The 22,326-nt window shown below is 38.4% G+C and overlaps 1 protein-coding gene and 1 non-coding gene across 2 annotated transcripts; one reads left to right on the plus strand and one right to left on the minus strand.

The window, feature by feature from the left end:
- Window positions 1–689: 689 nt before the first annotated feature.
- On the plus strand, window positions 690–762 carry trnat-ugu (transfer RNA threonine (anticodon UGU)). The gene has a single exon. It is a non-coding gene; the product is annotated as a tRNA-Thr (tRNA).
- A 2,009-nt stretch (window positions 763–2,771) lies between these two features.
- LOC134626933 (1,25-dihydroxyvitamin D(3) 24-hydroxylase, mitochondrial) lies at window positions 2,772–9,140 on the minus strand. The gene is made up of 12 exons (XM_063472835.1): window positions 8,883–9,140; window positions 8,536–8,726; window positions 8,316–8,409; window positions 8,141–8,234; window positions 7,569–7,660; window positions 7,114–7,225; window positions 6,119–6,264; window positions 4,855–5,021; window positions 4,050–4,128; window positions 3,641–3,838; window positions 3,430–3,541; window positions 2,772–3,047 (listed from the first exon to the last, which is right to left on the minus strand). Exons 1-11 carry the CDS (start codon window positions 9,138–9,140, stop codon window positions 3,431–3,433), a joined length of 1,542 nt encoding a protein of 513 aa, XP_063328905.1. The 3' UTR covers window positions 2,772–3,047; window position 3,430.
- Window positions 9,141–22,326: the final 13,186 nt, after the last annotated feature.

Below are 22,326 nucleotides of genomic sequence, written 5' to 3' on the forward strand. Positions count from 1 at the left end.
ACCGCCAACACCCATTTTTTTTAAATTACTGTTCAAGTTAACTCAACTTAACTTTGAGACGTTCGTAAATATATTGCTTGCTCCACTCTGACATAAACTTACTGTAGTTGTGGTTTTGACAGCTCTACTTCCTGTTATAAAGCAGGTGAACATTTAGCAACCACATTTCACACCTTACTCGATATAAGGTTTCTCTCATTCATTAAGCTCATTTCTAGCTCGTAAATTCTAGTCTTACACTCCCCTAAAGTACTTTATCATTCACATATAAATAAAAATCAGAACAATCCTTCTTTATCTTATTTTGACCCTCAGTTCATCCACGTGCCCTTCTTTCCTTTATTAAGCTTCCCAAGCAGAGGCTTTGAGCAGCAGGTGGGTGGGGCTGTTTTTTCTTTTTTCACAGCCAGAGCCGTGTGCCGGAGACGACCATATAAGGAACCCCTCCTTCCTCCTCCTCCTCCTCCATGACATCATACAGAGCCAAGGGCGTTAAAAAAATCAATATGAAAGGAAGAATTTACAGCAGTCCTGTTTCATAGCGAATAGTTGCTCATATGCCCATCTTAATATATATATATCTATATCTATATCTATATATATCTATATCTATATATATATAGATATAGATATATATATAGATATATATAGATATCATTACGTTTTATGTGTATTGGCTTCCACATCCGGGCTCTATAGCTCAGTGGTTAGAGCACTGGTCTTGTAAACCAGGGGTCGTGAGTTCGATCCTCACTAGGGCCTACACTTGTGAAATTTATGTTTCTTGGACGAACAATTGTCCTTCATCGCGTTCTCTATTGCGTAATCTAGGTCGCTGTGAAAAGTAATGTTAAGACCAGTTATGTGAACTGTTTACACAAGTAGTTAAAATGTGTCCTTTAAACCAATCTCAGAAAGAAACATAACCTCTTGGGAATTTTTAATGCTACACTCGGTCACAGAAATATTGTATTTTTCTTTACATGCAGAGATTTATAGAAAGAATTGTCATGAAAATTACATAAAGAAAGTAAGATTTTGTTTTTTTAAGGTATTCTACTTTCATCAGTTCTCCTGAGTACTGAGACTGTTCCTAATTGCTGGTGAGCAGAGTAACCATTTCATTTTTACATATCGAAATCACCTGAGGTCACATATAAGTTCTATACGCACATGGCACTCGTGAAAATAATTAATCAAAAAGTGAAGCGATGTGTATGGATTTTTTTTAATGTAAGAAACTCCTCCTGTAATCAGCCTTCTCAGTCCAGAAAGCGTCCTCACAGGAGATCTCTAGTCCCAGCAATCGGTGGAATATGAACTCAGATCCTTATTCTTGAGTAAAAAGTATTTACAAAAAGTAGCGTAAGTGTGTATGTATGAGATCACGAGCCAAAACGAGGGATCACGAGAGATGATTAATAATGGATTGGGTTTTTTTCCCGTGTGCATATGTGTGAAATATTAAGTAGTTTTACACATTTTGTACTTTAAGTAGTTATTTAAAATGAAACCACCTGGGAGTTCTACAAGGGAAGCTCGTCATCAGTCTTTGCTGAAGCTGCTCAAGACTCATAAAGTGACAAAAGACCTGACCAGATGGAGGTTTTTATTGAGGAGCTGCCAAACCAAAAACTATTTTCATTTTTAAGAGTGCTTTGTACTTTGTTTTATGTCAAACATTGACCTGAAAACTAAGCAGATCTGTCTGCACTGAGTACAACACAGGATATGTAAGTCCAGGATCTTTATTTTATTTTATTATTTTATTTTATTAAACTGAAGATCTTGCGGTGTAATACTGAAAATCTGATGTTACTTCAGGGCTTTGTTTATTGATTGATTGTTGATTAAGCGTTGTTTTTTTTTATTGATCCCTGCATAAGCAAGCTCATTCTGTCTTTGTTTAACCCATCTGAAATACTTAAAAACAGTGGGGGGAAAAACAGGGACTAAAACAGTGCTTAAATCACTTCACTTGATCTTTTATTATAATTATTAAGTTCAGTTATAATTTCATAATTTACTTTCATAACACTAGAAATCCCACAGAAACATCAGACTGTGGGATTGTGTAACATGTTTTTCACATTGTGCATTTGAGGAATCCATCATTTTAATGGCAGGGGCGGAGCAAAAGGGTGAAAAACAATACGTTTCGTTAGTTTTGAAAGATGCACTCCCCCTCATGTACCTCATAGTGGTTTGGTCCATTGCCTACTATTACCTAACTTTTACTTTACAAACTGTAAACAAAGGATATGTGAGACACTGCTATGTACTTGTGCCACTCAGTAAAAGCTAACATATTTACTGTCACAAACACACTTTTTTATTAGCTTCTTGACCTTGATGTTAAATCTTGTGCTTCAGTGCAGATGCTATATTATTGTCTCTTAATGCATGTTTATGGAGTTATAAAACCACCATAACTCACTAAATTTTTAACCAGCTGAAAGTGATTTCATGTTCACAGCTGTGAATTACTGCTTTGCCTAAAAAGTGAATCTTTGCAAGGTGGGAGAAACAAAAAACATGTAAAGTCCACACAGAAAGGTGTGTTTAAAGATATATTTATTTGATACATTTGTTTTCATGAATAAAATAACTCTCTTCAAAAAACGATGTACAATCTTGCAATATTATAATTGTGCTTATATATACAATGAAACATAAAACATAACCCATATATCAATATATATATATATATATATGTTGATATTGATATATATATATATACACATACGCATACACAATAAAAAGCATAACAAAATACTTGGACTACATTCTACATGTCTGAGATCGAAGATTTGAGGACAGCTGCCTTGGTACAATATTCACTGTGTACATAACAACTGGTACTTTGGTCAGTCATTAACAGTCATAGTTTTGAATTTTGAGGTATTTGTGGTAAGATTAGAGTTATAATAATTGTTGTTTTGTATTTTATTTACAGAGCAGCAATGCAGGGAGTCACTGGACCATTGGGACAAGCAACAAAGTTATCACCTTTCTGTCGCTCAGTCCGGAAGAGCTGAATGTAGAGCCTGGAAGGGAAGAAAAGATCAGTTAGGGCTCTTCTGAACTTGATGGAAATGGAAATAAAAAATATAATTTGGCACATTCATAGTTACAGTTGTCTAACTTAGATGTAAAGTATGATATCATGTCTACATCTCTGAATCTCAACATGTGTGTTTCCGTTTGTTCTGGCTGCAACTCACTGCCTGCAAGTGAGGCATTTAGGGGACATCTGGAAATTGTAGCTTCCCAGAATAACATAGATTACGCTGTGTCCAAACAGGCTCTGCATGAGACTGTTAAAATAAAGCTACAAACAGTAGCCAGCCAGAGTAATTTAGGGAATGTTTGTGCCACTTCCATCTTGACTAATTCCTAAGCAGTCTAGAAATTTAAAACTGTTCTTACTTCATCTCCTGATGAAGGCGACAGGCAATTCTCTATTGGGAACCAAAAGCCCTGAATGGATGACGTCAAGCGGCTCATTATCTGTTGCCACAATCTCATAGTCTCTGACCAGCTGAAAGAAAGACAAGCAAAAATCAACAACTGTTCAAAGAATGGCATTTGTTGAGGACCAGCTTGAGCTAACCACTTAGGTTTTAGTCACTGATCGTACCCAGCACATGGCCAGTTGCAGCTGCAGCTCTGCCAGCCGTCTGCCGATGCACATCCTCTTTCCAATACCGAAAGGAACGTGGGCAAAGGGGTTGATGGTGTTGTTCTCCCGCAGCCAGCGCTCAGGTTTGAACTGCTTGCCATCATCAAAGTACTCTTCGTTGGAGCCCAGTGCATGGCTGTTAATCATCAACACTGTCTGTGAATGGAGGAAAAAGTATAAGTTTTTGGTTTTGTCACTATTTTACAGATGAACGAAGCAGTATAGTAGATAATGAGACTAAAGCCTGAGAACATGAACAGATTTTCTTTCTAAAAAACCTCATTTAGACATCAGTCAAATGCAAATTTTCACAAGAATGTAATCTGCTTATGTCAGGTGTATGACGACTACTGTCTAAGCCACTTACTCCTTTGGGAATAGCATAATCCCCCAACACAGTGTCTTTGTCCAGGGTTCTGCTGGTGAATGGAACTGATGGTGATAACCTGTAGGAATTAGACAAAAAATACATGTGAGATTATGACACAGTGACCATACTCATACTACAGTATGTATAAGCTGTTTAACAGGAGATAAACGTATTCCGGCATTGTTCACAGGGTAAAATAAGGTGAGATATAATCTCCAGTTGGGGGGCTTGTACAGTACATTCCATGGGTGATGTGGTTATGTTGGTGGACTTAAATGAAATGTTAGACAACTTGTGACTTCAAAAGGAGACAGAAGGAGACCCTACAAGGGCTAGGAAACAACTTAAATGTGACCACATGGTAGACTTTAAGCTGGTTGTTGCTGGTCATGCCACCACATCTCACGGAGCTTGTTTTTGAGGCAGTCATGCGTGTGAGTTTTCATTCTTAATCTCTCTGTAGTATGAGCCAAAATTATGCCATTAAGTCTGATTTATGACCGATGACTGCTTAGGAAAAACAAAACAAAACTGATTGTTTAACTGGTGTCTAATTCATTCATTTAATAGGAAATGGAGATAGTATTTGTTTTGTTTGTGTGACTCTTGCACCAAACTCCTATTAAAGAAAAAGTTTTTTCTATAACTATATTTAAATTTAACCAATCTATAGTTAAACTGGTGTATCGTTTGGATTTCTAAATGTATTTAATTGTATTAACAGAGTATGGTTGGCACTTTTCAGAGAGGAAGATTAGATACTACACCGCTGCTCATAATATAACCATCAGTGTTAATGTACCTCATAGACTCTTTGAGGCAGGCCTTGAGGTAGGGCATATTCTTGATGTGCTCTCCACTTGGATCCTGGTCGGGAGGCACGATCTCTCTGATCTCCTGCAGCAGCTTCCTCTGGGCACTGGGGTTTCGTGACAGGTTGAAAATAACCCACAACATGCTATTGGCGGTCTGAGAAACGTAAACAGCAAGAAAGAGAGGGAGGAGAGAGAGAGAGAGACAGAGATTGAAACAAGGAGGTAGCGAGGAGACATCTCTAAGGGAGGTAGCCACGCTAAGTGCATTCATCAGAGGGTTCCTGAAAGGAGCTATGGAATGTTTTGGGTTCCTCAAAGGCTCCTCAGTTACATCTACTACATTAATTTTCCACTTTTGAAGGACTGAAACTGCAGCACCTGTTTGTTTTAGAGTTTACAAGGTTTTTTTTCCTCTAACCACTTGAAGGAAAGTAGGTGAAAGGTTGAAATTAAAAAAGTGAACTCATGCTTGTTCTCTTAAAGTGCAGCTTCCAGTTTTTTGTTTAGTAAAATGTGACTAAACAAAAAGCTGCAATAGACAGAAATGGCTTTAAAGCTCCGCAGCATTGTGTTTCTTTGCCTTCTGCATCTAACAGCCATTAAAAATAGGTAGAAGTGGCCAGCTTGATCAACAAATCGCTAATCTGTGTGACTGTTAAAGCCAGTCAAAGGACTTCAGCAGCACTTTTGCCACCATGTGGTGAGAACTAAGCTGAGCCGAATGTAAAAGTGTGATGTAAAAGAAAAATTCTGGCGACTACAGATTCACTGAAGAGGTTGATAGAAGACTACATCAATTTACATAATAAAAAAGGATTGTTACAAATAAAATTGTTGTGTCTGGGTGACACCACCAGGGGGCCGGATTGTTAAAAAGAATACCAGGACTAAACTGGGCGGACATTAAGTAGCGCCACTGTGTGGCCAGTTATAAAACTACAGTTACGCTACCAGTTCTTAGTTGCTTGAAAGGTAGATTCTACCGGCTAATGTCAGCTGTCAGAAACGCTTTCAGAAGTCAGAATTTTCAGAATTTTCTTTTTCAATCAAATTTATTAGAAATAATGTGTTAATTATTGAGTTTTAGACATGTCGGGATGTATTTATGTTTGTTGGACAGAATGTTAGTGTTGGTTTTCATACTAAGCTAAGTGGCTGTAATGACCAGACAAATAGGAGAGCGATGTCCATGATTTTAACTATCTCAATGAGAATTAAATGTATATGTTTGTAGAGTAAAATGTTACTCACTGTCTCAACTCCTCCAATCTGCAGCTCGGTGATAGCCGCGTACAGCTCCTTTTTTGAAAGGCTGCTCTGGTGTAAGATGTCACCGATCAAATCATCAGGAGCTCTGGTTGCGTTCCTCTTCAGCTTCTTGTCAATGTAGACTTTGGCTGAGGGAACAAAAACAGTCACGATGTAAATATGCTCATTTTAAAGTCAAATCTCATGTGTTTTGTTTGCACTTGAAAAGTTGTTTTTTGGTTGTTACTTTATTTTTTCTGTCATGTTCTCAGCTGCGTTCAGACAAAATAGTAAAAAAAAAGATTGTTTGCTCTTGGAGCTCTGTTGGCTTTTGTGCTGGTTTGAAATCTCACATATTAAAGGCTAACTGTCAGGCCTCTTTAATTGTAACTCTAGACATAAGGAATACATGTGAAGTACATACAAAGTTATTTATACGTAAAAGAAAGAATAACTTTTTTGTTTTTGTTTTCGGGCTATTCTTTGTTACTGTTTTCTGAAAGTGTGTCAGTTGTTTTTTATCCTTTCATAACCTGCTATCCATAATCTAACTTGTCTGACTGAAAGACATATTAAAGACAAGATATTCTGGTGCTGTACTGAAAACTGAACATATAAAAACACCAACTTTTGGTACAATAAGTGGTTATGTGTGAATATTTGTAAGAGGTTGAAGCAGCATAATCTTCTTTATCACTGTATGCCACTACCTTCTGCTACTACAAATATTTGGCATATTTCTCCCTCATGGGTCATGCAGTTTACTACAACACTGAGTACCAGAGCGCCAAGTACACAAAACACTGGCACACAGTTCAGATCTCTCCGCCACCCACCCACCCTCGTCTGTACTTTCCTATTGATGTTCTTACTGGAACTGAGCTCAGACAAGTGCAAACATTACAGATGAGTGGAGACAAACAGTACCCTATGACAGTAATTACTGCAGGCGGGGGAATCTTAATTTTTTAATTTTGTGGCAAGGCATAAACTCGCACCTGTGCTGAAAATGCGGTCCCATGCTGCGGTGTGGTCCTGCCATGTTTTGGTGTTGAGGCTCTTGTGGAGCTCTACTGGTGTAACCATCATCATGCCAAAGGTGCTCATCATCTACAGAGAAACAGAGCGACAAGAGAAGACAGAGTCAGAGAGAAAAGGATTGGGAGTCTGATGTAATCCATTGTCACTCGTGCTGAAAGTCTCTGATTCAATTGTTTTCAAAGCTTTTTCTTTACTATTGCCCCCATTACCCTGAGACCTTTGTAAGCATCTTTTTATTATCTGTTAACGGTATTGGTTTGCCCCAGTAAATCCCAGTGAGAGTGTTAGTCACTGAACTGCTGCATCACTTGGTGAACCTGATGAACTGTGAAGTTTCCACAGGCTCACAGAGAGAGCCAGCTTCAGTCCTACAACTGTCCCCTCTTACAAGTCACAGTGCTCCTATACTCACTGTTTTCACAGCTGTGATGAAGTTCATGGCTTCCTCGTTGACCTTCTCTTGCAGAAGACCAAATCTCTTCCCATAAAGGACGAGACAAATGGCTGCGAGGTGAAAAATAGCAAAAAGTGAGATTCAGAATACCAGATTTTTACTTTGTACAGGTCTGCAATGTCTCAAAATCCTTTTAGTTTATGATTTTTTTTTAAACATTACAGGTGACAGAAAACATCATAGCAGAATTTAGGTTGAAATATTGCTTCTATAAATAACCTGGTTGACAGCCAAAGATATAATTAGAGTTTCTTCGGTTTTATAATGATTCATTTTGAAGCCTACATTCACTTCATTTATCAGAGATTCCGCGCTTTTTTTTGCCTTAACCGACCTTAAATGTATTATCTGTAAATTATCTGGTTTTAAAACCATTTAAAGGTAACACCTGATTCTTTAAAGAGTTTCAATTTCCACCTTTTCTGTATTAGACGGTTAATCGAGAAAATGATCGGCAGTTCAATCTATGCTGTAATAAAAATCCCAGTTGTAGCTTTAACGAGTAATCGAATCAAAAATAGTGAACTTACTCTCAAACGACCATTTATTCAATTCGAAGTACAAGTCTTCAATCTTGCCGTTGTTGCTGATGTTTCCAATTCTGCCAACGAAGTCCACCAACACCTGTTTTTACAAGCAGAAAGTGTCAGTCATCGATAACTCTAAGAAGTAAAAGCATATATTCTTTATGTAACAGAGTCTTACCTCGTTTATTTTGCCATCGAGCTTCACCACTTCTGTCGGTTTCATGAGTTTCTGCTGAAATGCGCTCCTCACTCTCTGCCAGTCCTTTCCTTCCCTGCAAAACAAAAGTAAGTGCGTTTTAATTTAAAACATTTGTGCTTCTACTTACGCCTCAGTCTGCCTCCTGGTGGGTTATTGCCATTTTAGGCACCAATAAAGGAGAAATCGAAAGACCACTTACAGAATTAGGAGTCCGTACGCCTCGTCTCTCAGGTCTCTGTATGCTTTCCAGGGTTTGATTTCCAGCCTCTGAGGATAATTTCCCTCCTTCCTATAAAGCGCCTCCAGCAAGCAAGGTGCGCCAATGTGCACAGACTCGAAAGACCCCAGCTTCATCCGGAATATCTTTCCGAACTTCTTATGATAATCAACCTAAAAAAAAAAAGAAAAAGAGAAAGATTCAAGTAGTTATAAAATGTCATGGAAAATAAAATTAAAAGTGATTATATCTGTTTTGGTCACTTTTTAATAGATTAAAAAACACTTGGAATGTTTATGGTTATATGATGATATATGATAATACTGTACCAATGCCTCATGTTGCCTCGTCAAACCGCCTTTTCTCAGGAGTTCAAACAGACTGCCGACCAGGGGCCAGTTGGTCGGTCCCGGGATCTCGTCCAAACTGTGCGCTCTGAATGCAGCATGAGGACACGGTGCAGCCTCCGCAGCATCCTTCCCCTCCAGCACGCACACTGAGGATGTTGGCTTGAAGTGCTGCAGCCCGACAGACTTCTTCTTCAGCAGCTCAACTATCTGAGGAACTTTTTGGATTTGCGCCCTCATCCTCAACTTTGTATTTATTTATTTTTTACTCAGTTAGTACTCCGATGTTTAACAGCAGCTCTTTTTTCATTACCTAGAGGTTGTTCTAGTTTCTTGGAAAAGTGTTACTCCATACCGCATTATATATACCCTGAGAGTGTTTATTCCTGCCGTGCACGGAACCAATCAGGGGCTGGTCCTGCATGGTGTGGCCGTCGAGCCCGCCATTCATTTATGGATCCAAGTTGAGAGGATCGTATGACCCCAGATAGACCGAGGAAGTGCCCTGACCCCCCCCCCCCCCCCCCCGCTTTATAAATAAACACACAAGCCACTGCGGAGGTGACGCGGTTCGCTTGAACCTGTTTCACAGCGACCCGTGATTGGAAGAACCGAAACTCTGGCAAAGCAAATACTACTGCCACACTTCTGTACCGGGCAAATATTTGACCGATTGCAGCTTGTGTGTTTGCTTTGTTGGTGTTTTGGAGTGTGTGTTCTTTGTGGAGAGGTAAAGAGGTGGTGGGGGTAAGTGGGCATTTAAAGTGCTTTTTTTGGACCGTTTATTGTACTAATTATATGGGGTAGTTTATACAGTCCAATTAACAGGAGCGCTGAATTGGAGTCGTTATTGCAGGAAATGTAAAAGTCCCTGCATCCATGGTCGCCCGCTGACAAATAACATTTAATTCGTACATTTCCAGATCGTTCTGTAGCCTCTGATGATCAAAATCAAAGTCAGACTTTTCACAGTCTGCTTTTTTTTCACCACCAACAAGAAGCTCACCAGACACAGGCATGAAAAAAGTGATTTTTCTTGTTTGATACATTTCTTAGTTTGAAAAATGAAACGAGTTGATGGCGAAATCATCCCCCCCCAACACACACACACACACACACACACACACACACACACACACACACACACACGAATCCTTATGTCGTTTATAATTGCGAGGACCCCAATCTTAATACCCCCCCCCAACTGAATGCCCAAACCCGATATATACCTGCCTCCAACCTGGCTCCCCAACAGCATTTCGCAGTTCTCAAATGAGGACCGTCCTCACTTGGGCTAAAGCTAATTGGTCCTCACAAAGATAGACATACATGTAGCGCACACACTCAAGTACAGACGCACACGCCGCCCACTCAGAGCTGGCATGACTTAAATAACATGTACTGGGGCCCCGTGTTGCTGCCCTTTAAAAGTGCTCATTCACAGACTCTCGGGTGGCATCAGAGCAACCTTGAACTCTTAACTGATGTTTGCCAGTTATTGGGTGAGCGAGCAAAAGTCGTCTCATGTGTAGCAGCCACATATTAATCACCCCACACACTCCCCCCCCCCCCAAAACGAGAAAAACACCACCCACGCACCTACAAATGCACACGGTGACCACTCATGCTGTTTGATATGTGGTATCACATGATATCAGGCAGCTTTAGTACTGTATTTGTGCTACTTTATTATTAAAAAAAAATTTTAACTTAAAAACTTAACTTAAAAAACAACACACAGCCTTCTTGAAAACCGCATTATTTCTCTTATATATACGTATATATATCGTCAGTCTGAAAACAAAGACAGATGATCTGCATCTTGGCCAGCTGTTTCTCAGTGTTTCAAGTCTTTATGCAAAGCTAAGCCAACAGTCTGCTTGCTGGGTTTTTTATTTTTAACATACTGACATGAGAATGGCACCAATCACCTCATCTGTTTCTCAGAATTTTAAAAAAATGCGTGTTGTGCAAACCATCAAGTTATTCTTGCGAAAGAGGACTCTAGTGATTTTGTTAAGTGTAGATTAATAACATCTGTTTTTAAGCCTTCTTTTCTTGGTAAACATCTGTATCTCTCAAACTCTATGTGCTCAACCTGAAGCACGTTGTAAAAATAATGGGACCTAACCATTTCTAAAATCCCAAAGCGTCTCAATAAAGTGTTTTTGTTGCATGAGTGGCAGTGCTTCTCATTATGCATAGTCACATTTGTAATGAATAAAATCAAGTATTTATAGTACATTTTTACTCCTGATCTTAAAAAACATCAGCTTAAAAGAAGTACATTGTTTGAAAATGGATTTATTTTCATTACTGGGCAGCTTAAATGAGGGGTGTCAAACCCCTTTTAGGTTATGGAGCATATGGCCTGATTTAATATGAAGTAGGCTTGATCAACAGAAGCGTGCAATAATTCATAAATAAAAAAAACTAATGATTTCCGAATTCCTCTTTCAAATTTCAAACTCTTTGCAGGCGCAGTCCATTTACAAATCATATAGTGAGCATCCTGAGACAAATAAATGCAATAAGTGTGTCATTACACATACAGAAGTTACAGATCACAAATAGTATTTAAAACCAACTTTCTGGAGCTAGAAACTTTTCATTTATTTTTACTACCATATGGTAATAGTGGCCACTGCAAAGGGATTAATATGCATGCAAAACAATAAAAGAAAATTTGGACAAATAATGACTCACACTTTGCAAAATTATCCAGTGGACTGCTCTAGAAGTTGTGGCTGGCCTGTTATGGCCCAGTTACTGCATGTTAGACACATGCATTAAAATGATACCTTTACTTGGAAAAATCAAAGTAGCATAATTATGGTACTGAAATGACTGTTTTGTCCAAAGATGTATTTATTTAAATTTCTTTTCAAATGTCTCTGTTCCCAGCCTCTTCAGTGTGAAGCTCAGGTCATGCCCTGAAACAGACAAATCTCTGGTTTCCATACACTATAAAGAGTTGATTAGGTTAATGTGATCGCTAGTTGCAGCATAACACTCTTAAAAATTCAGTGCAATTAATTGGAGTACTGAAAATTTCTAATACTTAAATATTTATTTAGATCCAATGTAAAATTAATATTGTATAAAAAGTGCATGACAGATTTAGACATAGTCTAAAAAAATTACATTTCTATTATTTCAAAAAGCAGTTGGCTGTTGTGCAAGGTGTCACTTCAGGACTTCAGCCTGACAGTGTGCTGGTTTGCGCTGCCACATTAAACACTGGCAGTGTCACAGATAGTTGGCACTGCGCGTAGTGCAAGTCATAAAGAAAACATGTTTTCTTGTGATGTCCTGTGTAGGCAAACAGAACTACGCAACACCCTCCCCTATGACCTTGAGCAGAATACGCAGCTGAAGGTTTTATTGCAATAAATGTGTACTGGAGGTGGTGCGTTTGTGCCAGGCATTTATCGGGGAGTCATTACTAAATGTATTTATAAAGCAGTATATTAACTGAGACACAAGGACAAACTGGGTTTATGGGTTCATTTATGGGGTATTATGGATTATTTTGCACAAACGCATAGAAACACACAAACCGTCTGCATTTCTGTGTTAGTTATTTGTTAAGAATATCAATTTGCTGGACAAATAAAAGAAAACAAAATAAGTAATGAATAAACACACTAAGTTACATTTTCATTTTAGTTTCAGTCAAGCGTACTGTTGTTGTTGTTTGTGCTTGCAAGATGCTTAAAACTGAAGCCTCGAGAATTGACTGAATACTTCCCACTGACCAGTCATTCCTCATCTTTAAGACATCCCTTTGATTGAAGTGCAGGTCAATACTCTTTGTTCTTCACAGTCAGGTCAGTGGAGGGTTTGTAGTAGTGACGACAGCAGGCGAGAGATAATTGATGAACCAAGATAGGGACCGGTCGACCCTCTCAAGTAGCCCCGAACTCCCCAGAGCGCGGATCAAACAAACCTAATGACCTAAAGACGCTCATGCCCAAATTGAGCGACAGGTCAGGGAGTTCACTGATTATGTTTGAAGTGGAGGCTGCTCTATACACAGGTACATACAAAAGTAAGTCATGTGTGCACACAAAGATGTACATTCATATGTGAAGCCACAGAAATTCATTTAGGTTCTCCACACAACCACCATATTCTTTAAAAAATGTAGAGGCCTACAGAGGAGGACGTTACTGGAGATTGACTGTGGAGATGGAAAAGCCTCATGCAGTCACATCAGCCTGACCCAGAAAGTGAGGTGCCCTCTTCCCCAGAACCTATATATTACCATTTGGATAATCCAACAAGCACCCCTCCACCACTTAAGTCAACTGGTTATTGTGCCCTTTCTTTACATTTTTCTTCCTGGCACCCCATTATGTGTGGCCATGATTCAGCATTAAAATTCATGATTACTGGGAAACCTGTAGATCTGTTACATCAACAAACTTTTGTTTTGTTTTAAGTTATCACAGTGGACTATAGATTTCTGGCATTTACAGGAAACTAGGTCATTGCTATTGATAGAGTATGTGGGAAAAGCACTGGAGCTATAAGGAAGGAGATCTCCATGAACCTACTGACCTCCTCCTATACACCGAGGCTGCTGTTGGCTCCTGGATGCATTCAGGTCTGTGGAGGGGAGGGCTTTCTTGAAGCTGAAGAAATAGTAAGGGTTGGCATAACGGGGAAGTCACAAGGCTTGTTTCTGAAATGTGAAATGTAGGGGTGACTGAGGTGAACCGCTATGAGAGATACAGAGGTCACTGAGGGCGTATGGTTGACAAAGTTGAACTATGTGAGCAAAATGTCCTTTAAAACTCATGTTAACAGTGAAATAGGGTCTGAAACATGAATTATTATGTATATACAGTAAGTATTGATTCTACTTATTCTACTAATTATAAACAGTAATGATGATATGGTAACGGTACATGTTGTTTTTTCACCACAGTTACAAATTGGGATTTTTCATACAAACCCATATTAATGTTCACAATATAAAAGATAATTAAAGATAATATAACCTGATTTAAAATCCAGCACATTTGCTTTATCTTTAATGCTATTAACTTGGATATGTAGTTTTCTGTTTTGCTTACAATTTAATTCATTTATTTATGGTACTGTTATTAACTGCAGTCCCTGGAGGATGTCACAAAATAAGCATAGATTTGCAGTGGATAAGAGGATGGTATCGAATGGATTTTTAGATACTTTGGAAGCTTTCAGAGAAATGATAAGAGAACATTCACAAAATAAGTCAATGTATGTAAAAACAGTCACATTGGGAATGTTAATTATATTACATTAAGTAGTCTAAGGGGCTGGAGCCCCCAGGGGAAAAGGCAGTATACACCCTGGACAGGCTACCAGTCTATAGCAAGGGTAACACAGAGAGACAACTATTTATGCTCACGTTCACACCTATGCCCAATTTAGAAACACCAGTTAAACTAACATGCCTGTACCTGGAGTACAGCACCTGGAGAGAACCCATGCAGTCCCAGAGAGAGCATGCAAGCATGCATCATATAAGATACACCAATAGAGCATATTTTAATTCTCGTAGACAAAACAATCCTGTGGAGTTTTAAAAATGGGAAAAAAACAGTTTTGCCAGGATATAGTACTAACTCTGCAAAATAAAGGTGGCATTAGTTATAAACTGATACAAGTAAGGCTGATCTGTAAGTCTGAGCGATAAACTCTGCAGTGATCCAATAGTCTACAGTTTGTACAGCGACCTTGAGAGCTTAACACACTGTAACTTATGATAATATGTGCAAATAGACAAAAAAGAACACACACACCCATTTTTGAATGTGCTCTCTAAAAGCTGCTCATCTGTCATTAAAGTGACGTGCTGTGATGTGTTTATTTGTTTTTCAGCTTGTCATTTGATGAGTAAACGGGTCATGAACTCACTGAGAGGATCTTTACCTGTCATTCTGTTGTGATGGTTACAGTACAGATACACCTTGAAAAAACAAAGAATATCTGACCACTGGTGAAAGGCAGTCCAGAAACAATGACTTACTGTACAACTTTATGGGATGACCTACTTTGTGCACACACAGAAACAATAGGTTAACAAGTCTGACTGTAGCATTTAAAGGCCACTTAGCGAAGGAGTGCATTAAGTGCAGTAGTATTTGACTGGGTCAGCGGTTACTACGACATACTTGTGTGATGTTTTTGGATTGATGATGTTTTCTGCGGGGATTGTTGACAGCATGAACCCATCAATCCTCTACACTGATATATTTCACTTTGAACCGCAACAAAAGATTTATTGTTTTCACAAATGTGCTCCACATGCAATGAAATGTTGGTCACCCAAAATGAACATTACACTGTCATTTTTTGATTTTCCCTATAATTTCCATGTGAAATTAGTATGTTGAATGATTATTTTAAATCATTTAAAATAATTAGTATTTTAAATTCTCATTTAATTGGACTTCATTCAGTAAGGTACTGAAGTTCAGTTGAAGTTTTGAGTGAGCTGTCACCATTTTTGAACGCTTTGACCTTTTTGCTGACCTGAGTATCAGAGGTAAATTTGTGAAAGTTTTGACCCCCCTGACAGATATACTGTATCCTCAATGCCCCCATTAACTCAGTGCTCTGTCTCCGTTATCTTATCATTATAAACAGAAGCTCTGAGTAAATGTCATCATGCACTGATGTCCTGTCAGCCCGCGTGCCGATGGGCATTCAAAGGAGCCCATGCATGGCAGAAAACAGTTGCACAACAAAATTTATGCAAGGTTTAGTGTCCAGTGGGCAAATACTTTTCTACGTGGCTCATTTAACCTTCATAGCACTTAGGAACTAAAGAAACCATCCTTCAGCGGCCCCATATTGCCACTGAGCAAGAAAATTAATCTACCGTATAATAGCCCCTCAAACTATTTATGCAGCTGACTAGAAAACTTAGCCTTAGGTTTTCTTATTGCTACACAAAGGTATATTCATGTAATAATCTTTGGCCTTTCTAATAGAATTTTTGTCGAAAATTATAATGACTGTGAAAACATGCAGTTGTATAGCAGGTAGATGGATTACCATGCTCAGAATTAATGCTGTATCTCAACTCATGCTTTTGTAATAATCATTCTTGCTTTGAGTGCAGGTGCAACAAGTACGGCTACGAAGAGCACTTCAGATGTTAGGTTGATTGGCAGTTCTCAATTTGCCATGTACAGTTATGGTAAAATGAGCAATCTTAAGGTTTTACATATCAGAACATAATAAAAAAAATATTCAGTTATTAGCAGGTCTTAAAATTTAGGCAAATACTGAACAACCTCAACAACAAGACATGATATACTATGTCATTATTACTGAACAAAAACTAAGCCAAATGCAGAAGCAATGTGTGAAAGATCATGTACAACCATTATTCAACAGCTTGCAAAATGACTGTTATCATTTTCTTTATGACTTTATCAGTGTCTTACACTATATTGGAGGAATTTTGGCCCACTCTGCTTTACACTGTTGTTTTAGTTACCATACCATACCCTAATTTATTTATACAGCATTTTAAAAACAATACACGGCCGACCAAAATGCTGTACAGCAGAAATATTTTTTATTGTTATTGATGGTTTTGAAACACCTAATCCCTTATGAGCCACTAAATCAGCTGATGCGGGTCAGGAACCTCAAGTAAAGCTCCCATTAAACATCAGAATTAGGAAATGTTTTAATTTCAGTGATTCCTCATTATTTCTGAGACTGTACTGGGATTTTTCACCCACTGCAGTCTATAGAAATTACTACAACAGAGTAATAACGCCACAATACAGAAAACAAAATATTGTTGATCATTTTAAGTCGAAAATTTCCAGATTAAAGTCAAAAATGTATTTTGAGAAAAAAAAATATCCAAAGCAGCAACCATGGCAGTTTGTTGTGAAATAAAAACTGTAATCTCCACTTTTTTCTCCAAATACAATTTTGGTGTTTTTTTGTTTTTCTTAATATTGCCCTAATACACTCTTGTAGATTACTCACTCAAGGCAGTGCCAAAAAGCACCCAAAAGAAGCAGGAGTATGGATAGAAAGCCCTGTTGATGAAAGAGGTCAAAAGGGAACAGAAACCCCAGTTGTCGCCAACAGTGATGCTGTTGTCTAGTCTTGAGGTACATGGGTTACAAACGTAGAAGACGTTGTGCCAAGAAGACAAATTCCACCTGCATCTGCACTGGATCAGCACTCACCAGAACTAGAAAGATGTAAACTAGAAAACTAGAAAAAGAAATATTTCCTTGTCTGATGAGGCTCGATTTCAGGAAAAAGGTGGTCTACAATGAACAGAATTAATTCCTGTGTCAAACCTGCCTTGTGTCAGTAGTCCAGGCTAGCGTTGGCAGTATGATGGTGTTAGGAGGGATCTCTGACACACTTTGGCCTCTTTGTGGAGTTTTGTTTTCCATCATGTCATGAAAGGGCACAGTTTAGCATGTTCTTATGATTTCCTCTAGTGTGATAAATGCAATGTCCTGGATTTAGAATTACTAGGTGTTCTGAACCTAATCTGTGGGATGTGGAAATTCTGAGATTTGGGAGCATTTGCATGCAGTTGACAAGTCCACTAAAATTATAACATGTTATCTTTTCTACTTGCTCTGAAAGGAATCCTGGGTGTGAGCTATTATGTGAGGACAAAACATTTATGATTGGAGATCACTGGAAATATATATGAAGGACTTTGGTACACAAAGTAGTATACAGCCCAGAATAATTCCTTACCTGCTCATAAACAGTATGTGCCATACCGTTAGACCAAAGGTTTAAAGGAACTGTGGTACTAAAGGCAATATAGTAATAAGTTCTAAGGATAATATGATATATTCCCTGAAGTATACCATATTACCACTAGACCTATGAGTTGAAGGTAATATGCTATTATACTAAATATTAATAATATACTATATATGTTAGGACTATATACAGTATATTAGTGACATAAACTGAGAGACACCTAGCTAATCTCAACTACATTCTTTTCATTGTATACTACTGCCTTGTTAACTGTCAGATCCAAAATAAAGGAAAAAAGGCACATAAATGACGGCATCAACAGTCAGCACTGAAACTTTCCACCAAAAATCTAAAAGAACTAGACCGTTTTGATGCTAAAACTTTAAAACACTGCCAATGATAAGAGCAATACACCATTACACCTCCGGAGTGGACGACAGTGCTGTTTACAATAGAATGATGGACAGTTCTGCTCTTTTTTTTTTTTTTTTTTTTTCTTTTACTTTTAAAATTCTGTTCAGTTCTGCTCTTATTTAACATCTGTTACATCAATAAGCAGAACACTTGGCTGCAGAGAAGTACAATTACGCACACTTCCAGGAAAAGTTGTAACTCCACTTTTTCATGACATGTGGCATGTGTTATTGTTCATTCATAAAGATACGTTTAGGAAACAGAGTACAGAGAGAGATGTGAACACGCCCCACATCGCACAGGGTGAAAAACATTCCTCTGCGTACGGCAACAATATTAGGTTTCACTGGGAGAAAAACTACATGGTTCAATGATGTAGTAAACAGATGAGAGGAACTCGGAAATGGGGATTTAAACCATCAAAACAAGCATGTTGAGGCAGTGCAGTAGCTTAAAGTCCCACTTTCTGAAAAATCTGTTTGTGCTTTTTGTACTTGGAAGGTTTTCAGATGTGGGAAAACAAGTCATTACAGCCACTTTTGCTCCCACAAAAGGAGGTTGTGCAAGACAATGTTTTGATCGGCCTTTGTGAAGTCTACTTATTAGGGCAAAGAGAAGGAGAAAAGAACAAAAACAACAATGCAATAATACTTGTGGAGGTGTGTGTAACATCTCATGAGATGTTTGTGTGTGTGTGCACGCGCGTGTGTGTGCATGCTCAGACCACCAAGTAAGCAACTTTTAATGTTTTTGCTGAGGTTCATACCAGTGTCACAAACAACTCCTTATAAGAATATATTAAGGATTTTTTTGTTATACAACTCTAGCCCTCTTTTGCAGGGTATCTGTGTTTAGCAAATCTTTAAGTTTTCCCACAGATTTTTTTATGCAAAATGTACCACAAATAAGACTAGAGCCTGTATTGGTAGTCAATGAATTTCTAGCTGTTTTTTGAGACAGCATATGTCAATCCCAGTGCTACTTACATGCAGTGTGACAGCAAAGTTCCTCTCCCTGCACTTGCTCAGCAAAAAACTACAAATGCTATGATTAACAATTTCTTTCTTGGATAAATGATTCAACAATCTGAATCTGTCTCATTATTATAATTTCATTGAATTTCTTTATTTTCACGGCATCAGGCTTTCTCACCCACGTTAGCAAATGGCTAAACACCTACCTACTAGTCAGACTTTCCACGACAGACAGACAGACAGGCAGGCAGGCAGGCAGGCAGGCAGGGATCAGTGGATTAGTGAATTGACGTCTCTTTCACTAGTCGCATACAGCTTGATGTCGTCCATGTATTTTGCTGACATAGACAGGACAGGACAAGAAAATATGAACACACTGACTTTCTTAATGATGGGCATACTAGTCTAATAGTATCACTAGTGTCTTATTTACTCTAAGTTTTATTGAACTACTCAACCCTGTAAACTACAATGACATTAATACTGAAAAGCTTCATATGTTATAGCAATTGCCAATTGTTTGGAAATGTGTTTTGTGGACTGGAGCTGGTAGATCTGTGCAGAGGCTGTCTATGACTCGTTTTCTAAAGTTCAGTGTATGACTGTGTAGTCCGTGTCACATGCTACACACAAGTTCACACATTCATGCTTTGACATGTGTGCCGGTTATGTGTGCGTGACTGCAAATGGGATTCAGTACCATTCCCAGGCTTTTTCCTAATCTTGTTATTTTCCATGTGCCTGTTTTTCTATCACCTTCACTCACGTTTACAAAGTCTGATGTGGTTTCAACCAGCTCATCACTCATGCTGGTTGTTACAACATCTGTCTAGCTTTGGTGCCAGGGTGCACGCCGTGCCGACGCTTTGTGTTGATGTCTTGGAGAAAACGAAGCCCTGAAGTCATGCAGCCTGATCAAAAGAGGGTTTTAAAATGCTGTTTAGTACACTTGGGCAGGGCTAGACTGGTTGTTTTGCAAAGCACTGCGGTATATTAACCTCTGTTTTTTACTTATGTGTGCGTATGTGTGTGTGGGTGGCTGGGTGTACAAGGTAAGGAGGGCACGGAGACTCTGCTCTGTTATGAGCTTTGCAACTGAGGTGAGATATTCATTGGAACGAAGCCAGCATGTTGAGTTCAGAGGGGTCCTTGTGTACCCTGCTCTGAACTCTTGCAACCTCAGTGCATGTGTGTGTGTGCGTGTGTGTATGCGTGTGTGAGGGGTGATAGGGGTGGCGGTGGTTGTAGGTAAATGAGTGAATGAGCTAGAAAACATGCACCGGTCGACCTCTTCTGTGCCAGCAGGGTGGAAAGTGATGCCCCCCACCCCCACCCACACACACACACACACACACTTTGCCCATGGCCACCATGGACAAAGTGTGTGTCACGGTGATAACATGCAGTACCTTCACTTTGAAACACCTTTACCCCCAATAAACACTCCATGGAAGTGCATATATGTCTCATTTATTGCATTTCCTGTGGATGTGATAGAAGTGTACATGCTCAGTGTGACAGCACATTTGTAGGGTATGCAAGTGAAACTGTATTTATATGGCACATATTTTTTCACATGGAAGCACAAAGATACCACAGAAATTGCAGCTGTAACGCCATAAAGATAATGTACAGCTCAATAGACAGAGATAAATAAGTGAAATAATAAAACAAAACAACAAAAGGCTACAGTAGTTTAAAAAAAGTAAAACTCAATAGCTGAATCCATAAAGGAATTAATTAAAACTCAAACAGCTGTATTCTGGATAAGCTGAAGGTGATTTAGACACTTTTTCAAGATTCTGCTGAGTTACAAATGTGAAGCCTACAAGAAATAAAAGCATGGTCAAGTTTTTCAGCATCCTCTGGGAACAGAACGCTCATTACATTTGCAATATTTCTTAAATGATAAAAACAATCAGCAGTAACAAATACACGGTTTCAACTATGACGTTGATATGACCATGCAAAGTTAAATAGCATCTTTGATGGCAGACTCTTAGCTTTAGATCCAGTGATCCAGAGTTTCATGATTTAATGATTTCATGCATTTATTTATTTATGAATGTCATTACACCAGGATGCAGCAGCCACATTAGAAAGTGTCTTAATCTAAATTAAAATACCATTGATACCCCAGGTACTAGACAAAACATGTGAGGAATGCAAAAAGCAACACATTAAACTTAAGCTAGGATAAGTCACCTAGATCATAAAACAAGTACTCCTATTAACTTGAATAAATGTTATAAAATGATTTTTTTTTTCAAAACTCACTGGAGAAGTCTGAGGAGTCAAAACTTGGCAAAAGTGTTTTCAAAAAAATGTGATAGGGCCTCCCCAGTCAAAAAGGTTCGTAACTTGTTCCCTTAGATTTTAGTGATTCATTGTCAGATTTAGGAACAGCGGAAGTTCACAGAAAGACCGGTGGATTAAAGAAGTCCCTCTAAAGAGGTCTATAAAAAGGGATTTGTTTTAGTGTTGTATAAATCATACAGAATAATGGCTTCATGTGTCGCTGCAATCACATCACACCTGCATTCAGAACATAAACCACTAAAGATTTCTCAGCTTGAGCTCCCAGATGAGTTTTGCATTACAGGGCATTCATATATCACTATCAAACTTGGAAACATTGCAAAAGTTGTCAAAATATTTTCAGCTCAGAGTTCATTAAGTCATTTGGTCCTTGAGAATTTGCACAGGCTTTTTTTTTCGTCTGCACATTGTGTTCTTGGATAAAGTGGATAAATACTGCTGCTTGGGAGGTTTTCCGTGTGGTCTCACAACAGAACATTTCGGGTTTTTTAGAGTCAAACATTGAATCCCTGATGGGAAGAAACATTTTATTTACTGAAAATTCAGGATATTCCCTAAGGCCTTTTTATTTCTTTTGAAATGTGTTTTTATTTTCTGTATATACAAGGTTTAGTAAAACTTGCAAGTGACCACTATCTATGGATGTTTATGCAACACATGCAGTACCAAACAAACAGCTTAAGCAATGTAGTTTATTTATAGTCCAACCTATACAGTAAAAGTAATTCTAGCTTTATTGGATGGATTGATAAGACACTTAATGTTTTCTTCCTTTAAAACATTAAGAATTTAAAATTCTTCGAAGTCAAAGAGGATAATACAGTCTTTGCTCTCATGTAGTGCCTAAAATGTAGGATGAATGCAGCAAATGCAAGCTTGTTATGATAAACTGAGGTAAGGAACATGGTTAACAAGGTAATGTTTTCTCTTTTTCTTGTTTTTCTGTCACACTGACGTATGGATGA

Source organism: Pelmatolapia mariae, linkage group LG5 (genome assembly GCF_036321145.2).
Source record: "Pelmatolapia mariae isolate MD_Pm_ZW linkage group LG5, Pm_UMD_F_2, whole genome shotgun sequence".
Taxonomy (NCBI): Eukaryota; Metazoa; Chordata; class Actinopteri; order Cichliformes; family Cichlidae; genus Pelmatolapia; species Pelmatolapia mariae.